General features: G+C 47.2%; 1 protein-coding gene across 10 annotated transcripts in view; it reads left to right on the top strand.

The window, feature by feature from the left end:
* Positions 1-19,054, top strand: part of macf1a (microtubule actin crosslinking factor 1a) — a 203,567-nt gene that overhangs the window by 157,346 nt on the left and 27,167 nt on the right. For all 10 annotated transcript variants that reach the window (XM_084563044.1, XM_084563040.1, XM_084563038.1 and 7 more), the window contains 10 exons: positions 12,563-12,724; positions 12,915-13,085; positions 14,397-14,563; positions 15,371-15,530; positions 15,915-16,241; positions 16,480-16,564; positions 17,103-17,329; positions 18,226-18,432; positions 18,513-18,740; positions 18,819-19,037. In XM_084563044.1, the coding sequence (XP_084419170.1) occupies positions 12,563-12,724; positions 12,915-13,085; positions 14,397-14,563; positions 15,371-15,530; positions 15,915-16,241; positions 16,480-16,564; positions 17,103-17,329; positions 18,226-18,432; positions 18,513-18,740; positions 18,819-19,037 (1,953 nt within the window). The remainder of the gene's footprint in view (positions 1-12,562; positions 12,725-12,914; positions 13,086-14,396; positions 14,564-15,370; positions 15,531-15,914; positions 16,242-16,479; positions 16,565-17,102; positions 17,330-18,225; positions 18,433-18,512; positions 18,741-18,818; positions 19,038-19,054) is intronic.

Genomic DNA, 19,054 nt, shown 5'->3' on the forward strand with positions numbered 1-19,054 from the left:
CCGTCCTCATCTGGATCTGGTGGCGTGGCTGCGGTGGCTAAGAGGCGGCATCAAGGCGGCGATAAGAAGGACAATCCAAACCGGCGGTCTTGGAAAGCCTTTATGCCTCCGAGTTATCCTGAGTTTGCAGAAAGACTGGAGTTCTCGTCTGCTGAGGGAGCAGAGAAACGTTTGTCTGGGGCCGGGATTCCTCTCTCTCCTCTGCAGCCCATTCCCTCTCACCTCCCCCCATCCACCCCCACATCCTCCACGCCTTTACCCCCTTACACCCCCTCCCCTTTATCGTCTGCACCGCACACTCCTCCTGTCTCCACCTCACCTTCTTTAACACCCACACTTAGCGCCGTGCCTCCTCTCCAGCAGCATCCGCTCAGCAGGCAAAAGCAGGTTCATCCCATGCTGCAGAAGCAGCAGAAGTCGACTCATGCGGCGCCATCTCCTTCAAAAGAACGGTTACCTGCCTTTAGCCAAGCGCCCCACGTTTCTGGAAATACACCACAGCATAGCCCCAGTGTGTCTCGACAGATAGACAATAAAAGGGGGGAGCACAGACGGACTGCCAGCTCTTCTAAAGCTGGAATTAAGCAGATCCCAGAGGAGCCTGTTGAGTCCATTAAGACTTCAGATTCAGAGAGGGATTCTCCTCTTTTGGACCAGGACCAAGGGGATAATGCCCCACTCATCCCCCCAAAACCAGTCTTCTGCCCCCCTACCAAGGCTCGCACCTGGCCCCGTAGTATAACAACGGGGAAAAGGACTCAGGTCGGGTTGAGACACAACTTCCCCGTTCTTCCCCCTTTGCCTCCCTTTTTGGGTGATGATAACCACACAGACGAAGAGTCACTTTATCTACTAGACCCCCCATCTCCCTTCTTGAAGGAGGAAGAGGGGCTAGTGTATGGAGGTCTGCCTCTCTCCCCCTGTATCAGTCAGGAGGGAGGTGATGAGGGGCTGCTCGGATGGGGCGCTCAGGGCGGAGATCTCCGAGAACGCACAGCATCTGAACTCAAATTTGAGGAGGATGAGCGCAGGATACTTGAGGAGCTTGAAGACGATGAGCCCGGAGACTGCATGAACATAACCGAGGAGGAGGAGGAGGAGGAGGAGGAGGAGGAGGAGGAGGAGGAGGAGGAGGCGTGGAAAAAACAAAGGGATAGGGCAGAAGAGGAGAGAGCTCAGAGAGAGGAAAAAGAGTGGGAGGCGGTACTTAAATTGGAGAATAGGGAGATAATTGACCAGTCTTGGCACAGGGAACCTCTAGAATCAGAGGGTTGGGATTTAACTGGCTCTTCTGGACAATGGCCTGTATTGACACCCCCTACAGGGTTTGGAGGCCCCGGGGCCCCCAGTGCCTCACCTTGCCCCAGCTCAGCAGCTGAGTCAGATGACCTTTTCCTTGAGCTGGAGAGGCAGTGTCAAGAAGATGAAGGAGCAGAGGGAGTGGAGATGAGTGTGGATCCTGACCCTCTTGATCCCTACACGCTTCCTTGTTTAGAGGAGGAGGAAGAGGAGATCGAAGAGGAAGAAGAAGAAAAGAGTGCCTGGGTAGATTTTGAAGGAACTCTCCCTCTTGATGAAGTGAACGTCACAGAGCCTGACAGCATTTCCCCTGGTTTAGAAAAAACTACAAACGATGCCGATTTAAATGATTCTGCACAAATAGAAGAAATTAAAAACTTGATGAAAGCACGCGACCATGAAAAGGAGCATGGTTTCATTGATGAAGACTGTGACATTAGCTTTAGTGATGAGGAGAAGGCGTTGGTAGAGGAGGAAGAGTTGAGTTACCCAACGGACTCTGCTCTAGGCCAGCAACTGGAGTCGGACTCGAGTGGAGTCCACATGTCCCAACCGGACAGGACTGCTATTAGTAACGTCACTCAGGCTGATTGTGAACAAGAGAAACCTGCACAGACTGAAACAGACTTGGATAGCGGGGCATCGTCAGAGCGCGATGGTGAGGATTACGACGAAAAAGCCTCCTCTCCGTCTCCAAGCCCTCTGAACCCTTACACTGAGGATGTAGAGCGTGCGGAGGAGGAGATTGGGCAGGACGAAGGGGAACTAAAAGAGGAAGAAGAGGAGTTAGGAACCGAGTGGGATGTGTGTGACCAATCTGAGCCAAGTTTGGACAGTAGCGAGGGAGTTCTCATGGATCACTCCCTTGAGCCTCAGGACACGGCCGAAAAAGAAATCGACAATGAATGTACACAGGATGTTGACGTTCAAACTTCCTGTCAAGAAGATCCAGTCCCCTCAGATCTCAGTGAGCCTTTCATGACAATAACATGTGACACAGAAGGGACATCCTTTGCTTCGGAGACTGAGGGCTTACTTGTCCCTGCAGATGTAGCCTCAGGATCGGACATGCCAGATCAAGACCCAGATCTGGAGGCTACAGCAGAAATGACAGCTAGCACCCCAAAATCAGACTCTGTTCCGCACATACACCCCGATCTTTTAGACTCGACACCCCCATCCTCTTTACCTCAGACGCCCAAATCTGACTCTTGTGGTGCAGGTTTGGATAGTAAAGACTCAGAGGCCTTTGTGATATCAGATAGTTTTGTTTACCTGGCTGTTTCTGCGCCCCCTCAGTGCCCAAGCGACTGCCCTCCCTCCCCAATTGTGGACTCTGTTCCTCCAAGTCCCGTCTTTAAACCACCTTGCTGCCAAGATCCAGAGGAGGAGGGATCCTTCCTTTCTCCTGACAGCTTTGTTTACATGGCGGCACCTGAACGGCCCCAGCCCGGCCCTTCAGATGTCGGCTCAGCCTGTGAAGATACTCAGGAGCTAGACTTGGACTCGTACTCTGAAGGGACCCAGTCTGGGATGGAAGGAGTGGAGTTTGTCCTCGGCTCTATGACGGGAGACAGCGACTGGGAGTCCGATGGCTCTGCTCTGGACTTTCCTCCACTCAGAGACCAATCCTGGGACCAGCTTGAACCTGGCCTTCTACAGAACCTTTTTACACAGACAGAAACAAGTCGGGTACAAACCTGTAGGCCCCAGGAAGACGAGCCCCAGACAGGGGGCTCGGACAGCCCCACAGACCTCCTCGTAGAATCAGAAGCGAGCTCTAAAGCAGAGAACGAATCTGCTGCATTGCCTTGTTTCGACACTGATGCACAGTCAGAGGTATGCTTGATGCCTGATTTGTTTTCTATAAATTTCCTTCTACAGAACTTAATATGTGTTTAACCTAGAACATTGTGCTGCTGGTGCAGTTTGGTTGTGATGTTTATCTATTTGGACTTTAGTAAAAGCACTAAAACCGCAGTAATTGATTTTGAATTGGCATAAATACAGTTCCAAGTGAAGAGAGTGCATTAAATTGAACCGCAGAGATCGTGGGCTATTGATCTATTTAGCCTACTAGGAGAGCTATTGCTAGCCGAAGAGCAAAAATCTGTTTTTAGCAATGAATGCATTAGACGTGGACATGTTGGGCACATGGAGGCGTAGCATGGAAAAAAGAATTGGGTCAGGTAGCCGAGAGAATAACTGATGTAGACATGGCATGGAAAGTATACGTGGGGGGGTGAAGTTATGCAGACGCCATAATTAGCTAGTTGTGTTTCAGTAGTAGGGCTTTAAATTGTTGCAATATGATGCTAAGAGGGAGCAGGGGGGTTTCGTTCGCTGCTTATGGGAAACTACCCTCAGGGTTTCTCAGTTTGTGTGGAGGTCAGTGTTAAGCTACAGTGCACGCACATATTAGATGGATCGATCACCTGTTTATTAGTGTGAAGCTTGAAGAACAGTGCGTGAAGAGTTAATACGTTTACCTCGAGGGCATTGCTGTTGTTCTGTTTATGCTCAGGATGCTACGTTTCCACGGGTGCAGGGCGTATCCCAGCTGCCTCTAAATACTTGAGGCCAAAGTTTTCCATCTTGTTAAAGTTATTGCGATAAAGGTGCTCGAGGTGTTTGTATACGGAGTGAAACCTCTGGATGGCTTTTCAGTTTGGGTTGGGTTGGTTTCTGGGAATGTAATCAGTAATCAGTGTCACACCACACACACCACACACACACACAGTTAAAGAGTTACTTCACTGCACAGACTTGGATGTGGACTGGATGTTTTATAAATGCTGCGAGATTAGCTTGGTATGAAACTGACAGCAGGAGACTGTCGATGAGAGCGACGGACGAGTCTCTCTGCATTCAGTATTCGACTTGTTTTGTTTTGTGCAGCGTCACTCGTCTCCTGTCTTCTTTTGACGTGTGTGAGCTGCATGTAAAATGTGTATGTATGAGTTTATGTCACCGTGACGGTGTGTTTGACAGCCTGTCAGGCTTTCAGGATGTCAATGTCTGGCCTACGTTTGCTTGATCAGAACTCTGTTTTCAAGCTCACGCTCTGTTTTTCTACCCCACTGACAGACTCCTGTCTATAAAGAGTGCTGTAAATTACACCGATCAGGCATAACATTATGACCACTTGCCTAATATTGTGTAGGTGTCCCTTGTGCCTCCATAACAGTTGTGTCTCATCAGAGAATTGACGTGGACCTTTGAGGGGAGGGACCTCTGTGGATCATCCCACAGATACTTGATCAGTTTGGGATCTAGTGAATTTGGAGGCCAGGTCAACACCTTGTGCTGTTCTTCATGTTTTTTTTAGTTGTTCCGAAAGTGTTTTTGTGTGTGTGTCTGTGTCGGGCTGCATCCTGCTGGGGTCATTGCTATGGGGTGGGGGTGTCTGGTCTGGTCTAGGTGGGTGCTACATGTCTAAGTAACATCCACACCAATGAATGCCAGGTCCAAAAGTTTCCCAGCAGAACGTTGTATTGTCACAAGATGATCAATTTTATTTACTTCTCCTGGTCATAATGTTGTGGCTGATTGGTGTATAAGGTCTAACTGTAGGGAAATGGAGCTTAAAATTGAGGACTATTAGTTTTTTTCCCCACTGGTGAACAATTAATTTGCAAATTTTGGATTTTTAATGTGCATTTTTCAAAAACTCAACTGAATTATGATTCTGCTCCCAGATGTCTGATGTAAGCCGGTGAAACTGTAATTCAGAGCCGCACGCTGCCCATACATGACATGCACCAGTCTCTGCTCTCATGCTGACGATGCAGTCTGTTGGCCGGTCTTTTTATTCCATTAAAGTTTCCAACAGGCGCACGAGTTGCCTGCTCGGACTTATCAGTAACAGCTCATTTGCTCTAGTTGGCGTGGGAGTGCATTAGACTCTATTAGTGTGTGAGCGTGTTTGTTTGAGAGTGTAACTGATTTTTTTGTGTGTTTATTGTGATATGAGGCCAGGTCTGTTTGTTCTCTCGGCAGTAATGGCCTCTCTGGCCCGGGTTTTAATGCAATCACATGTCGTGTCCAGTCTGACTCAGATGAAAAAGAGGGGAAGGGGAAGCTGTAGCGCGGATGACCTGAAACGACGTCAGGCAGTGATTCGGGGAAGTCAAAGAGAGGAAAATAGTAAAAATCATCACAGCTATTCTTCATGTCTTAATGCTGCAAAGATATATTTACCTTGTAGGCTTTATATTGACGTTGTATAATCTTATTTTCCATTTCAAAGTGCAGTCTTTTCCTCTGTGGCAATTGTCAAGCTTGGTATGCACATCAGCAACACCACACAAACACTGGCTCCTTTATTATTTTATAGCAATGACGGATGGGTGACGGTTTTTTTTTTAGGGGGAAATTCGACACTCTGTTTTTTGTCCACATTTCTAAAAGGTGACACATGCATTTTTATAGTGCGACGAAATCCTCTTTTATTTGGGCCTCCCCTTCTCCTCCTCCCACCCTCTCAGCCGACTCCCATTCTGTCGTTCCCAAAGCCTCCCTCTTAACTCCTCCATGCGTGGATGGTTTTGTTGTCGAGATAAGGAGGTGAGAGGTAAATACTGTGTGCTCTCTGTGAGGGGGAACTGCCTCAGCCAACATGGTTACACAAACATTGTGTGGAGTTGTCTGGGGAATATAAACTTAGATATCAGATAAGAATGTGGCAGGGCTAACGCTCGGACTGTGGGCTGGATTGTGTTGCCTGTTGACGGCCCAGCATGTTCTCTCCTCTTTGCTTCCATCTTTGTCTTTGCTCATTTTTCTTTCTTGCACTCTCTTATCTCCCATCCCACTTAAAAATAATCCGCTTCAGTGCACCGTTTACAACAATATGCACTTTAAAACAAACCGCAGCCGATTTCCATGATAATCTCCCGATGGAAATGAACTATAACGGTATGATGTGACAAACACGGGGAGGACAGACTCTGACAGTTTACAGAGACGCAGAAGCAGACACAAAAAAAGAGTTGTGACAGACGACAGGGAGGTTTGGGTGGAGGAAGCCATTGTTTTCACAGGGAAGCACCTTTCCAGTGCGACGCGAGGCTTCAGCACAACGATAAGAGAGCGACGCTGGCATGCAGACACAAGCAGAAGGCCTTTGGATTATTCTCATTTTAAAATACACTGTGTGTGTGCGTTCCACAAACGGACAGACAGATGGACTAGCTTTGCATGCTGCTTGATGAACTGGAGCGAGGGAACATGCAGTACAGACACACTGACCAGTTGCAGCCCGTGCACTATGACTGACAGGCAGGCTATTCGCACACAGCTTGTTTCATGTGAACAGATAAAGATTTGTTGTTTTTAGTTTCTGACTGTGCAGTTAAAGGCTTTAAATGATCTTGATTTAGGATCATTAATGTATTAATAAACATCACGCGTGCGTCTGGATGAGCTCAAAACATTCCAGACAGATTTGAATTTAATAATCGTTAAAGATTTGTTTACAGGTTTCCTTTTTAAACTGCACGTTTGCATTGGAAGGCCATGACACACTGAACCGAAAGGTCGGCCCATGGCTGGTGTGAGGCTGTCTGCAGCCCTAGTTTTGCCGGTGTGTCCTGTACTAGTCTTCAGATTGGCAAACCAGTGCACAAGAAGAGAAAAACAATGAGGTTTAAAAAGGCAGTAGGCTGTTCTCATTTTTCATCATGATGTCATCTAAACGTTCAAGTCCGCAAATATTTTTTCAACTTCCTAGCCGGCTAGTTAATAGTAGCTCTTCCTAGCATCCTAGCCTGCCAGAGAGGTAAATACTGTCTTTCTATCTTCCTAGCCTGCCAGCTAATAGTAGCTCTTTCTGTCTTCCTAGCTTGTCAGCTAATCGTAGCTCTTCCTAGCTTCCTAGCCTGCTAACTAATTATAGTTTTTCCTGGCTTCCTAGCCTCCCACCTAATAGTTGTTCTCCCTACTTTCCTAGTGCTCCAGCTAATAGTAGCTCTCCCTAGCTCCCTACTCTGCCAGCTACTTATAGCTCTTCCTAGCTTCCTAGTCTGCCAGCTAATAGTAGCGCTTCCTTGTCCCCCAGCTAAAAGTAGCTCTTCCCACCCTGCCAGCTAATAGTAGCTCTTCTTAGCTTCATAGCCTCCCACTAGTAGCTCTTTCTTGTTCCTTAGCCTGCTAGCTAATAGTAGCTCTTCATAGCTTTCTAGCCTCATAGCAAATAGTAGCTCTTCCTAGCTTCCTAGCCTCCCAGCTACTAGTAGTTCTTTCTTGCTTCCTAGCCTGCTAGCTAATAGTAGCTCTTCCTAACATCCGCATGCTGGTATGGAGAGTTATTTCTTTCACACTGGATGTGGCCATTGGTTGTAGTCTTTGCGGTGTGTTCAAGTTCACATTTATGGTCCAGACACTATCGACGTGAGGTAGTTGCCGGTAGTTTCGTTGTCCATGCCTCAATTAGTTCTACATAAAGTATTTTGCATGTCAGCTCAACGTCACATTACTGGTTTAGAAATGATTTTTGTAATAAAGTAGAGGCAGCATTCATGCTAATGTTACTGCAGGTTCCTAAAATCTATACGCATACACCATTTCTGGTCCGAAGGATTTTCAGCACTAGATGGAATAGTGGAGAACAAATGTGCCAGAAAAGACAGATGTTCAGAGCGGAGAGAGAAAAAGAAAACCAGGTGGCTTCAGGTTTGCGGCTCATACATTTGTGTTTTGATTGATGTGATAATTCTGGTTGTGAACATCCGCCTCCGGGATAAAACCGTCAACGAGGGAGGAGAGAGGGAGGGGGACGTGTTCAGGTACACAGAAAAGCATGAAAGCAAAAGCAGGGAGGGGGGGCATTGATCTCCCATCGGAGCTGAGTGTGCTGTAGTTTAAAATGTAAGCGAATACATCAAATATTTGAAGCATTTTTCATGCTGATTTATCCGGCTGCTGCTACATCACCATCTCTAGGGGATCAGCAGGAAAACAAAGCTCCTGTGTTACTATTATTTTTCTCTGTCTCACTGGGAGTTGATCAGCAAAACACAGAAGAAATCCTACAAATATGAGACAAAAACCTGTGAATGAAGGGGAAAGGTGTGCACGTTAAAGCGCCTGGCGGTGGAGTACAGTGAAGTTGCTTTGAATGTCGTCCCCATTTGCATGAGATTTGTATCCGTTGGTTGTTGTTCAAATAAGGACACTGGTTCGCCTCTGATCCCTGCGTGAGGTTTGCACGAAAACAAAGCTTCGTGGGGTCGGTTTGGAAACAGATTTCTTCCCCTTCCTTCCTCCCCTCACTTCCATTAAAAGAGAAAGGAGCGAGTGAGGAAGGACAAGGGTTGAAAGGCAGGAAGAGAGCGAGAGGCGAGGGCAGATGCAGGAAGAGACGGGAACAGGGTGAGGGAGGGCAAGGCTGTTATCGGCTGCCATGTTACCGTCAGGGGAATCACTTTACCCCGTCGTGCTGAATATTCAGGGTGTTCATTATTTCCTTCTGGTTTTCTTCTTATCGCTTCTAGTAGAAGATCAGATTTCCCCCTTATTTTTTAATAAATCACAGACCAGGATTATGTCGCCTCAGGTCCGGCAGTAGAGGCAACACTTTAAGAAGATGTTCAACTTTTCAGCCTCCTTTGTTCTTATTATTTTCTGCAGCAGTTAATAAAAAAAAACTGCAGTCCTCCTTGTTTGTTCAACATGTCCCTCATCTGTCCTGATTATGGAATTGATTCGTCCTTGAGTGATGTTTTGGATTCGTGCCACAGCTGTTCCTCCTCTCGGCCCTGTTAGCTCGGAAAATGACAGCTAAATATAGATGATCCACACATATGTTCATGTGTACATGCAGAACCAAGTTTAGATTATAATACTGAGTATCTTAACAAGGGTTGAACTGCCTGCACACGGCCCCTTACATTACATGTCTTTAAATTATGTTGCTATCAAAGTGTCAAGTGGGTTTATATCCCGATCAGGCATAACATTATGACCACCTTCCTAATATTGTGTAGGTCTCCCTTGTGGTGACTCATCAGAGAATGGACATGGGCCTTCAGAGGGTGTCCTGTGGTGTCTGGTAACACAATGTTGTTAGTCGGGGGGTCCTATGAGGGGAGGGGCCTCTGTGGATCATCCCACAGATACTTGATCAGTTTGGGATCTAGTGAATTTGGAGGCCAGGTCAACACCTTGTGCTGTATTTTATGTTTTATTGAGTTGTTCCTAAAGCGTTTTTGTGTGTGTGCCTGTGTCAGGCTGTGTCATTGCTATGGGGTGGGGGGTGCCTGGTCTGGTCTGGTCTTGGTGGGTGCTACATGTCCACACCAATGAATGCCAGGTCCAAAAGTTTCCCAGCAGAACATTGAATTGTCTCAAGATGGTTAGTGTTATTTACTTCTCCTGTCAGTGGTTTTAATGTTGTGGCTGATTCTGGCACAAATCAGACCTGTAGCAAATCTTTAATCCTTTCTGGGATTGTCAGCAGCTTCTTGAGCGGTCGTCTGTTTATCGAGACATATCCCTGCAAACAGAGCCGTACCCGCCCCTCAGATCTGCTCTCGTCTCAACGCTTGTCCTCACAGAACTAAGGGCTGAAGTGAGAAAGCCAGTGTGGGTTTGCGGTCCAGATGGAGAGATCGAGTAGGAAGAAGGGAAGGATGGAAAGAAAAGAGGAGGCAGCTGTTGTTGGGGGAAGGGAAGGGGGCGAAAAAAAGGAAGGAGAAGAGGTAGAGGGATGACATGAGGAAGAGGAGGAGGAGGGTGACAAGTTTGTTGGTGATAGTTAAGTTCGGTTAAGAGTGTGTGTGTGTTGGCTGAGGTGGGGAAGAATGACAAGTATGTGGGACAGTTTCCAGAGCTCTGGTTTAGTGGATTCAACCACTCTGAGCCGGCGAAGGAAAGAGAGAGAGAGAACGAGACAGACAAAAAGAAAAAGAGAGAAAACCGAAAGAAGGAAGGAGAATAGACAGAAATATAAGCACACACGAGCTATAACACATTTATACACATCCTAGAGCATGTGTAGATGATGAATGGGTGTACTTTTGTACTTTCCCTGCGTTTTTTATTTTATTATTTTTACCCTCTCTATCTGGGACACGCACACACACACTCACCAGGATAAGGCGAAGGGTGGAGTGGGTCACGGCTGGAGTCATTGTTGTTCTGGCCGGCAGACTTCCTGTTCCAAGCGGCGATGACGCCCATCACCACAACACAGCTGCGTCCAGGCTGCACAGGAACACACACACACGTCTGCTCATTCATATTTAATCACGCTCAGAGATTCATACCTGTAGTCATCTCTTCCCCCCCTCCGTCCACATATAATTACAAACATTCACCGAGAACCTGTAGTTTGATGCCGTATTTAAACCAGATGAGCAGAAAGCTGTAAAAGCCTCTGATTATGACCCAGTGTAAAGACTCGGCTCAACCACTTCCAGTCCAGCTACAGGAGGGAGTCTGTAAACGTCCTCAACACGTCATAAACCCAAGAGTTTCGAATTTAATTCAGATTTTTTTAAGGAATTTAACATCGTTTGACTTTTTGTTTGGCTTTAGTTTTGCAGAACCGATCTAAAACCTTGCAGAGACTTGACATTTTGCACTTAACCACAACCTTAGACATTAATCGTCCTGTTTTGGTTCAAATTTTGAGGTAAAAACTTGAAAACATTAAGTTAACTTGCTGAAATGTGTTGATAGTAAAGTCTACTAATGCTCCAGACTATCAGATCCCTTACTCATCGGTTAGCTGACTGTTTATTACACACATCAGATTATTATTTTAGCATTCAGCACCCACTGCTGCCGTTTTCTTCCAGGCCACGGTGGTATTTCACTGTAACCCAAACCTCCATTTTCGCATTTTCCCTCTCACTCACTTTAACTGCACCCCCCACCCTCCTCCCCACCGTTCTCACACCAGCTATTCTCCCGCAGGCCTTGGATTTACCACAGTCTGGTGTATGTGTGTGTGTGTCCTGGAAGCTCTAATCTGGTTATTTGTGCGTGGTCTGTGCGCCTCCGTCTCTTTGTGTGGCCGTTGGGGTTTGGCTGCCGCAGCATCGCAAACCACCACCAGACCTAAATCTCCCTCCGCGGGCCCATTCCGAATGTCAGGACTTCTCAGAAAGCGACCCCTCGTCCCGCCGCAGTGCAGCCGCGGACCCCCGGGTCTACGGGATTTCGTCCCAGAGGGGAACGTTTCCTCTGTGGTGGTTCGCGGGGTTCCCACGGGTCAGGGAACCGGTGGAATAGCGTGAAATTGTGAAACTTGTTTTGTGGATTGGGCAAATTGTTGGATTTGAGAGAATGGTTTACAGGAATTCAGCAGAATGTTGTTTTTTGCCTGACATTTTATTCCATTAGCTGTTGGTTTAGGGTTGGATTTCTTCACAGTAAGACCAACTGCATTGAGAACAAGACCTATTACCCCTTTACAAACATGAATAAACCCAGCAGGAGCAAAGCAAAGTAATGGAATCAAAGGCAGAATTACAGTAGTAATTGCAAACACCTTTAGAAAAGCAAGCATTTAGATTTTATCGTGGTAGAAAACAGAAAAATGGTGCAAATTATGTCAATTATGTCATTTTTTGCATCTCTAAATACGATTGTGGTTGCATACACAGCTCAGCCTAATACTCCTAATTGCTCGGGACCTCTGCGACCCCTCCCGACCCCCCCCCCAGTGAGGTGAACGGGAAACCCTCTGCAGAATGTATTTGGTTACAGGGGCCGTATTTTTCGGCCGTGGAAGTCAAGTCTGGTTGCGTTTAGTGTCGGGTGGCTGCCTCTATTGTCAGCACAAGATGGCTCCAGCCCTGCGCTGGGACCCGTATGTGTGAGTAATGTGGCCGGACAGGGGAAGTGTATTTTCTTTATGTTACAGTAGGACTGTGTGTGAATTCGAGTGTGTGATTAAGTGAAGGTTGTGCTCACTGTTACTGTCGACTCAGCCTTTTTTTTTCAGCCAGCCCCTTACTCGTCTGAAGCTCTAATCCCCATAATCCCCCGTCTCTCCCCCTCGTTTTTTTTTCTCCATCCTTCCTGTCTCCCACTCCTCTCTTATCTCTGTGCATCCCTCTCTTTCGTTTCCAAACATCCAGACATTTTAATCTGACGGCAAATAATGTGGGAGCGTTCACTTCCAGTTGTCGTCTCGCAGGCTGAACAAATCAACAGTTTAAACCTGTGCACACTTGTCTGTCTTTTATTTATTCATTACTGATATATAGGTCAATGAGTGACACCGCACCCTCTCTCTCTTTTCTCCTCCTTTTAGGCCGTGGAGAGAGAGCAGGTGGACAGCATTCAGCCGAGGCTGCAGCACATCAACGCCGTGGGTCAGGGTCTGATCCAGAGCGCCGCCAAACACACCGACACCCAGGCGCTGGAGCACGACCTGGAGAGCACCAACCTGAGATGGAACTCACTCAACAAGCGGGTACGAACCAGGAAATGAGGAACCAGATAATGTATTTAAAACCATCCTCAGGAAGAAGCAGGTGTCAGGACGTAACAGCAAGTTCATTAGACGTCATCGTCACTAAAAACTAGTTGATGGGTTCGCTAGTTTCACTTCAGTATATTGATGAAAATGTAAGTTTACTCATAACCATCTCTCCTCTCCTCAGGTGGCAGAGCGCATCGCCCAGCTGCAGGAGGCCCTGTTGCATTGTGGGAAATTCCAGGACGCCCTGGAGCCTCTGCTCAGCTGGCTGAGCGACACTGAGGAGCTGGTGGCTAATCAGAGGCCTCCGTCTGCAGAGTACCGCGTGGTCAAGGCCCAGATCCAGGAGCAAAAGGTACGAGGAGGAGGAGGAGGAGGAAGGCAGTGAAATGAAATCCACTTTAATTTATGCAGCTGAGTAGAATCTTAATATTTCTTCAGAAGCAGAGCGGAGAGATGTGACACATAAATCAGCTTGAGGGACTTGGTTCGGGTCATCAAGTCTGCGTTTGATGCGAACTGTTGTTTCCATTTCGGGGGTTTGAAGCAGCGATCATTAAACTCCTGCCGCCCACGCTCCTCTTTCTTTGAAGTGTCCTGCCAGCTCTTACTCTCGTCCAAATTAAACTGCATTTGAATCATCACTTTCACTTTCTCCACGTTATTTATTTAACTCTTTTCAAGCGCTGCCGTGAAGAACAACTCTTCTGCTTATCATGCAGGTTGGATTGCAGCGTGATAGATATTCAAATGTCCTCGTTTCAGCCACAAACAAACTCAAATAGATATTTGAATGGGGAGCACAAACACACACACACACACAAACACACACACACAGTCAATGATCCGTCTGCCTGGCATCCAAACGGCCCCAGTTGACCGTCTGCCAGTCGCACTGGCATAAAAACAGAGACGAACACTGGTATGGGGGATTTGTATTGTTTTCAGACACACACACACACACACAAACACTTTTCCTTGTTTATCCAACATACGTTTCCTGTGTTTGTGCTCGTGAAGGGTTTCGTATTCCCGGCCCGGCGATCAATCGCACGTGTTTACATCTGTGACGGAGAGCGGTGACGCCAAGAAAGAGAGTAAACTGTAGAGAAGTGCGTTTTGTCTTCAAACAGAAGGACGTAACGGTCGCACATGTTGTTCCGTATCTGCCTTTTTCCAAGTGTCACCAGGCTTCATTAATGTTTATTAACTAATTTAGATGGATAAGAGCTAACCTGATTCCTTTAATGAAGCATTGACAGCTTTATACACAGCTTTATTCCAGTAAACGAAGGGGAAGTTGTAAATATTTTTGCAAAAATTTGTAAAAACAAAACTTGTCTAGACAGAAATTCTCTGTGCAATTTGCATAATTCATGGCCAGGATGCATTTGCACATATTTATATCCGTCGATTTGTTTCAGTCACAAGCGTAAACACCCTCATCTTCTGCAAACATGGAGGGATTAGCTTTCAAGTTGGGGTTTGACGAATGGATCAAAAAGGATTTCTGTCAGATTTAATGTGTTTATTAGATGCATTAGATAAACAGATGTTTAAAACATAAACCCTAAAGGTCAACTATGTTTTTAGACAACTGTCAGTTTAGCTTTAATTTAAAACACCAGTCCTGAGCTTCCTCTAAAAAGAATTTTTCTGTCTCCAGCTGCTCCAGAGGTTGTTGGACGACCGCAGGCCGACGGTGGAGATGATCCGCGCTGAAGGAGAGAGGATCGCGGCCACGGCGGAGACTCAGGACCGAGAGAAGATCCAGACCCAGCTTCAGAGTCTAGCAGAGAGATGGTCTGAGCTGCTGGACAAGGCCAGCGGCAGGTAAAACCTCCCCCACAGCAGATTTAAGCTCTGATCGTGTCCTGAGGCACGACTCTTAAATCCCCAGCAGCTTCAGCAGCTCTAACTTGAAATCTGACTTCCCTGTGGGGAATAAAAAAGACAAAAGATCTCGCTGTACTTATGGTAAAGCGGGTAATGAGCGGTGTACCTCACCATCATGTTATCTCATTTCCTGTTTTCTCATTTCATTTCCTGGTGGCTCTGTTGAACGGCGCGGTTCTTACTGTTGGTTTCTGTGGTCTACGAGTCGTTTTCACCAGAGTAAAGGAATCATTCATTCGGGCGGACGTGAATCGACTTGTGTTAGATATCAGATGCATCTACTCGTGTAAACCAGTGTCACAACACGCAACCTTAGTGCACTTACACGCCTGACAACATATAAAAACGTCTGTCATGTATCTGGAATTTATTACCCAGTCTGCTATCCACACTGCTTCTTTCTGAACAAACACACCATAAGCTTTTCTTGGCTCGTACACACTCTCATAAACTTGATCTGGTGCTTTTTCCCAACGCTTTGTGCAATCTCCCTCCGTCTCAAACACGGCTACAATATTACAGTAAATCTCTACGTGTAATAAAGAAATGAATAAACATTTAATGAACTGTTGATGACAGCTGGGAGACACACACTTGGGTCTAAATGCAGCAAAGATGCATAAAGACAAAAAAACTGAAAAAGCAATAAAGGCACTCCACGTCCACCTCCTCCTCCTTATCTGCTTTTGTCACCCCTCCCTCCCTCCCTCCCTCCCTCCCCTCCCTCTCCCCACCGTCCCGCAGGCAGAGGCAGTTGGAGGAGCTGCAGGTTTTGGCTCTTCAGTTCCACGAGGCCCTGGAGCCGCTGGGAGAATGGCTGAGCGCCACCGAGAGACGGCTGAGCTCCGCGGAGCCTATGGGAACCCAGACGGCCAAGATCAGCCAGCAGATCACCAAGCACAAGGTACCGTTTGCCCTCCTCCTGCTTGCACAGACTGGACTGGGTGGGTTTTGCCAAGCGATAAAGACAAAAACGTCAGTCCTAATAAACACACAGCCGGCGATAACTCGATATACAGATGCAGAATAAGATTAGGGATCACAAGGCTCTTATTTACAACCCAAACACAACCTCTTTCAAGTTCATCTCTTTCTGAGTTTTTAGTTTTCATATCTGTTGTGTCGTTTTTTTCTTTAAGTTGAATTCATCCCTTGACATTTGTGATTTCTATGATTTGTCATCTGCATGCTCACGTTTTGAGTTTTTATCCATTCTGTGTGTTGTTTTTGTTCTTTTTTCTCATTTACCTTCACATTTACCACACACACATACACACGCGCTTCCCAGGCGTTTCAAGACGACGTGTCCTCCCGGAAAGCCGAGGTCGACCGCCTCGAGTCCCTCAGCCAATCGCTGGCCCCGCTCAGCTGCGCGGCCGACCGCGACTGGTTGAAAGAGCGCGTGGGGGCGGTGAGGTCGGGTCACTCGGAGCTCGCCGACTGGTGCTCGAGGCGGGCCGGCCTGCTGGAGCAGGCGCTGGCCAACGCTCAGCTGTTTGGGGAGGACGAGGTAGAGGTGCTGAACTGGCTGGCGGAGGTGGCTCAGAGGTTGAACCAGGTCTCCGTGCAGAGCTACCAGCCGCAGCTACTGGCCGAGCAGCACAAACACACTCTGGTATGAGTCTATGAAAACACTGAGCGACAACTGAAGGGCCTGAAGAAGAACATTTTGTACTTTTATACATTTGATAAATCCTTTTAGATATGACTTTATAAAAAGGAGCAAACAAAGTGTGATAAAATGCAGTAATTATCTTTTTCAAAGCACATAAATGTTGTTTTATTCCTTAAATGTTAGCTCTCACAGCACACTACCTTCTAAATGTTAACTCTCGATGTTTTTATTCCCTCAGTCTCTAAATGAAGAGATCTTGAGCAGGAAGAAAACTGTGGACCAGGCCATCAAGAACGGACAAGCTTTACTCAAACAGACCACAGGTGATCTCAGACCTCTGAACGTCTTCATGCTCGTTGTGTTTTTAGAGACATCTTTTAAAGGCTTCGACAAACAGCAGCTAAAGTAAAAAAGCAGGTTGTGCAGACTTGTTCTCGCAGCAGATGCAGAACTAAGCAGGAGAAACACATTAGCAGACGAACACTGCTTCAGCTGCAGACTCGCATCCAAACCGCACATTTTTAGATCAGCACTGAACCAAACTCTCAACATCTGGTTTGTGTTTCTCTGTGCGTATCATGACATTAGCCGTGCCGACTGCTAGCACGGCTGCTAGTTAGCTGATTGGTGGTTGGTCACATTTTGTGTATTTACTGTCATATTTGGACGGTTGTGGCCGTGAGACGTACGCCAAGCTGTCAACCCGAGGTCGCTGTGGTATTTTACAGAACATGTTTGCAATTTCTGGATTTTATGAGATAATTTAAGGGCTCAAACTCAAAACAAGGTGGATATATGTGCTCAGTAAACGGTTTTTAGCGTCGTTCCTCGACTGACCCGACCCGCTCGTTCCTCCTCCAGGTGAGGAGGTCCTCCTGATCCAGGAGAAGCTGGACGGCATCAAGTCTCGGTACGCCGAGATGACGGCCGGCAGCAGCAAGGCCCTCCGCACCCTGGAACAGGCCCTGCAGCTGGCCACGCGATTCGCCAGCGCCCACGACGACCTCAACCAGTGGCTGGACGGCGTGGAGGCGGAGCTTAACAACGTGGAGCCCGACGCCACGCAGGCCTACCAGGAGAGACAGAAGGTGTGTGATGAGCGATGCAGTTCTCGGTTAGCAAAAATAGACGTCTGTGTGTCGTTAGTGTGTCTGCCAGTGAGTCACTTTGTTAAAAACGGCGTCTGTTGCATCTGTTATCTATTCATAGTCACGTCCAGACCGCTCTCTTCTTAACTTATTTTTTTATTATTTAACAAAACAAGGCAAAACCACCGCAAATCATAACGTATCAAGCCAAAAAAAATAAAATTAAGAGGAAGGAAAAGGCAGAACCTTAACCGTTGGTGCAATTTTCTGTTTCCAATTAAATAAGACGACATATAATGTTCTATCCAGCACCTTTTAATATTAAATTACAGCCTGTAATTGCAATAATTGTCATCAAATAATCTAAATTAATGGAAAATATTCCTCCATTCGGCCTAATCTAAGGATTTACAGCTGGAAGTCTTCAGTTGAGCTGTGTGTCCATCATGTCTTTTCTCGGTGCAAGGTGCAGCTCTTTGTCTCCGTTAGCAACTGAAGCGTTTGGTTAACAACAGCTTTAAGGATCATTTGTTCATTTTTTTTCTCTTTCCTCTCAATAAAAATAATAAAATAGTTTGAAAAGCTAATTTCAGTGACAATTCCCGTCTGTAATGAGCCTTTCCAGCGTCAGCCTACCCTCTCTGTAGCGTTACCATAGAAACACTGATTTCTTGGAACGCCATAAAAGCCATTGAAAGGATTATTGCCATTTAATTTGTTCCTGCCTTCCAGTTTGTTTCACTCCACTGTGACATTTTCAGCATTTACCGTTTAATGCGGCTTTCGGTTTATCTCGCGTGTTCGTGAAAAATAACTTCAACTGAGGAAATAAAGAGAGATGCCGCACTAGATTTTCCTTTGTTGAAACTAAACCCCTCTGTTTCTTTTTTTGGCAGGAGCTGAAGAAAGTGTCGGCAGAGAAGCGTCTGGTGTTGGACACGGTGAACGAGGTGGGCAGCGCTCTGCTGGACCTGGTGCCGTGGAGAGCCCGCGAAGGCCTGGACCGCCTGGTCGCCGACGCCAACCAGCGCTACCGACAGGCTGACGAGACCATCACTCAGCGGGTGCAGCTGGTGCAAGCCGCCATCCAGAGGTCACAGCAGGTACTGCAAGCAGAGTTATTTCTCCTCGATGCTTGTCTGTTTTACTTAAATGTGCTAAACGCCAACTTGTCCTTTTTCAGTATGAGGAGGCCGTGGATGCAGAGCTGGCCTGGGTTGGGGAGACGGAGCGTAAGTTAACATCTCTGGGGCCCCTGAGCCTGGAGCCTGACGTGACCGTGGCCCAGCTGCAAGTGCAGAGGGCGTTCAACATCGACATCATCCGACACAAAGACACAGTGGATCAGCTTCTCAGCACCAGAGACGACATCCTGGAAACCTGCAGCGACGCTCAGAAGGACGCTCTGATGGTGAGTCGCCGGTCAACGGTTTTACTTTAGCGACGGGTAAAAGGATGAGAACCTGAACGTCTTCATCCTCTTCCTCAGGTGAAGACGGATTCTCTGAGTGCTCGTTACGACACCGTGAGTCAGAGCCACAGCGAGCGCTTCTCAGCTCTGGAGCAGGCCCAGGTTCTGGTGGCTCGGTTCTGGGAGACGTACGAGGAACTGGATCCTTGGTTGGGCGAGACGGAAACCCTCATCACCCAGCTCCCGCCACCGGCCATCGACACAGACGCTCTCCGTCTGCAGCAGGACCAGATGAGGGTAAAGGAGCGCATAGA

Source organism: Chelon labrosus (assembly GCF_963514085.1).
Source record: "Chelon labrosus genome assembly, chromosome: 16".
In the NCBI taxonomy this organism is placed as follows: Eukaryota; Metazoa; Chordata; class Actinopteri; order Mugiliformes; family Mugilidae; genus Chelon; species Chelon labrosus.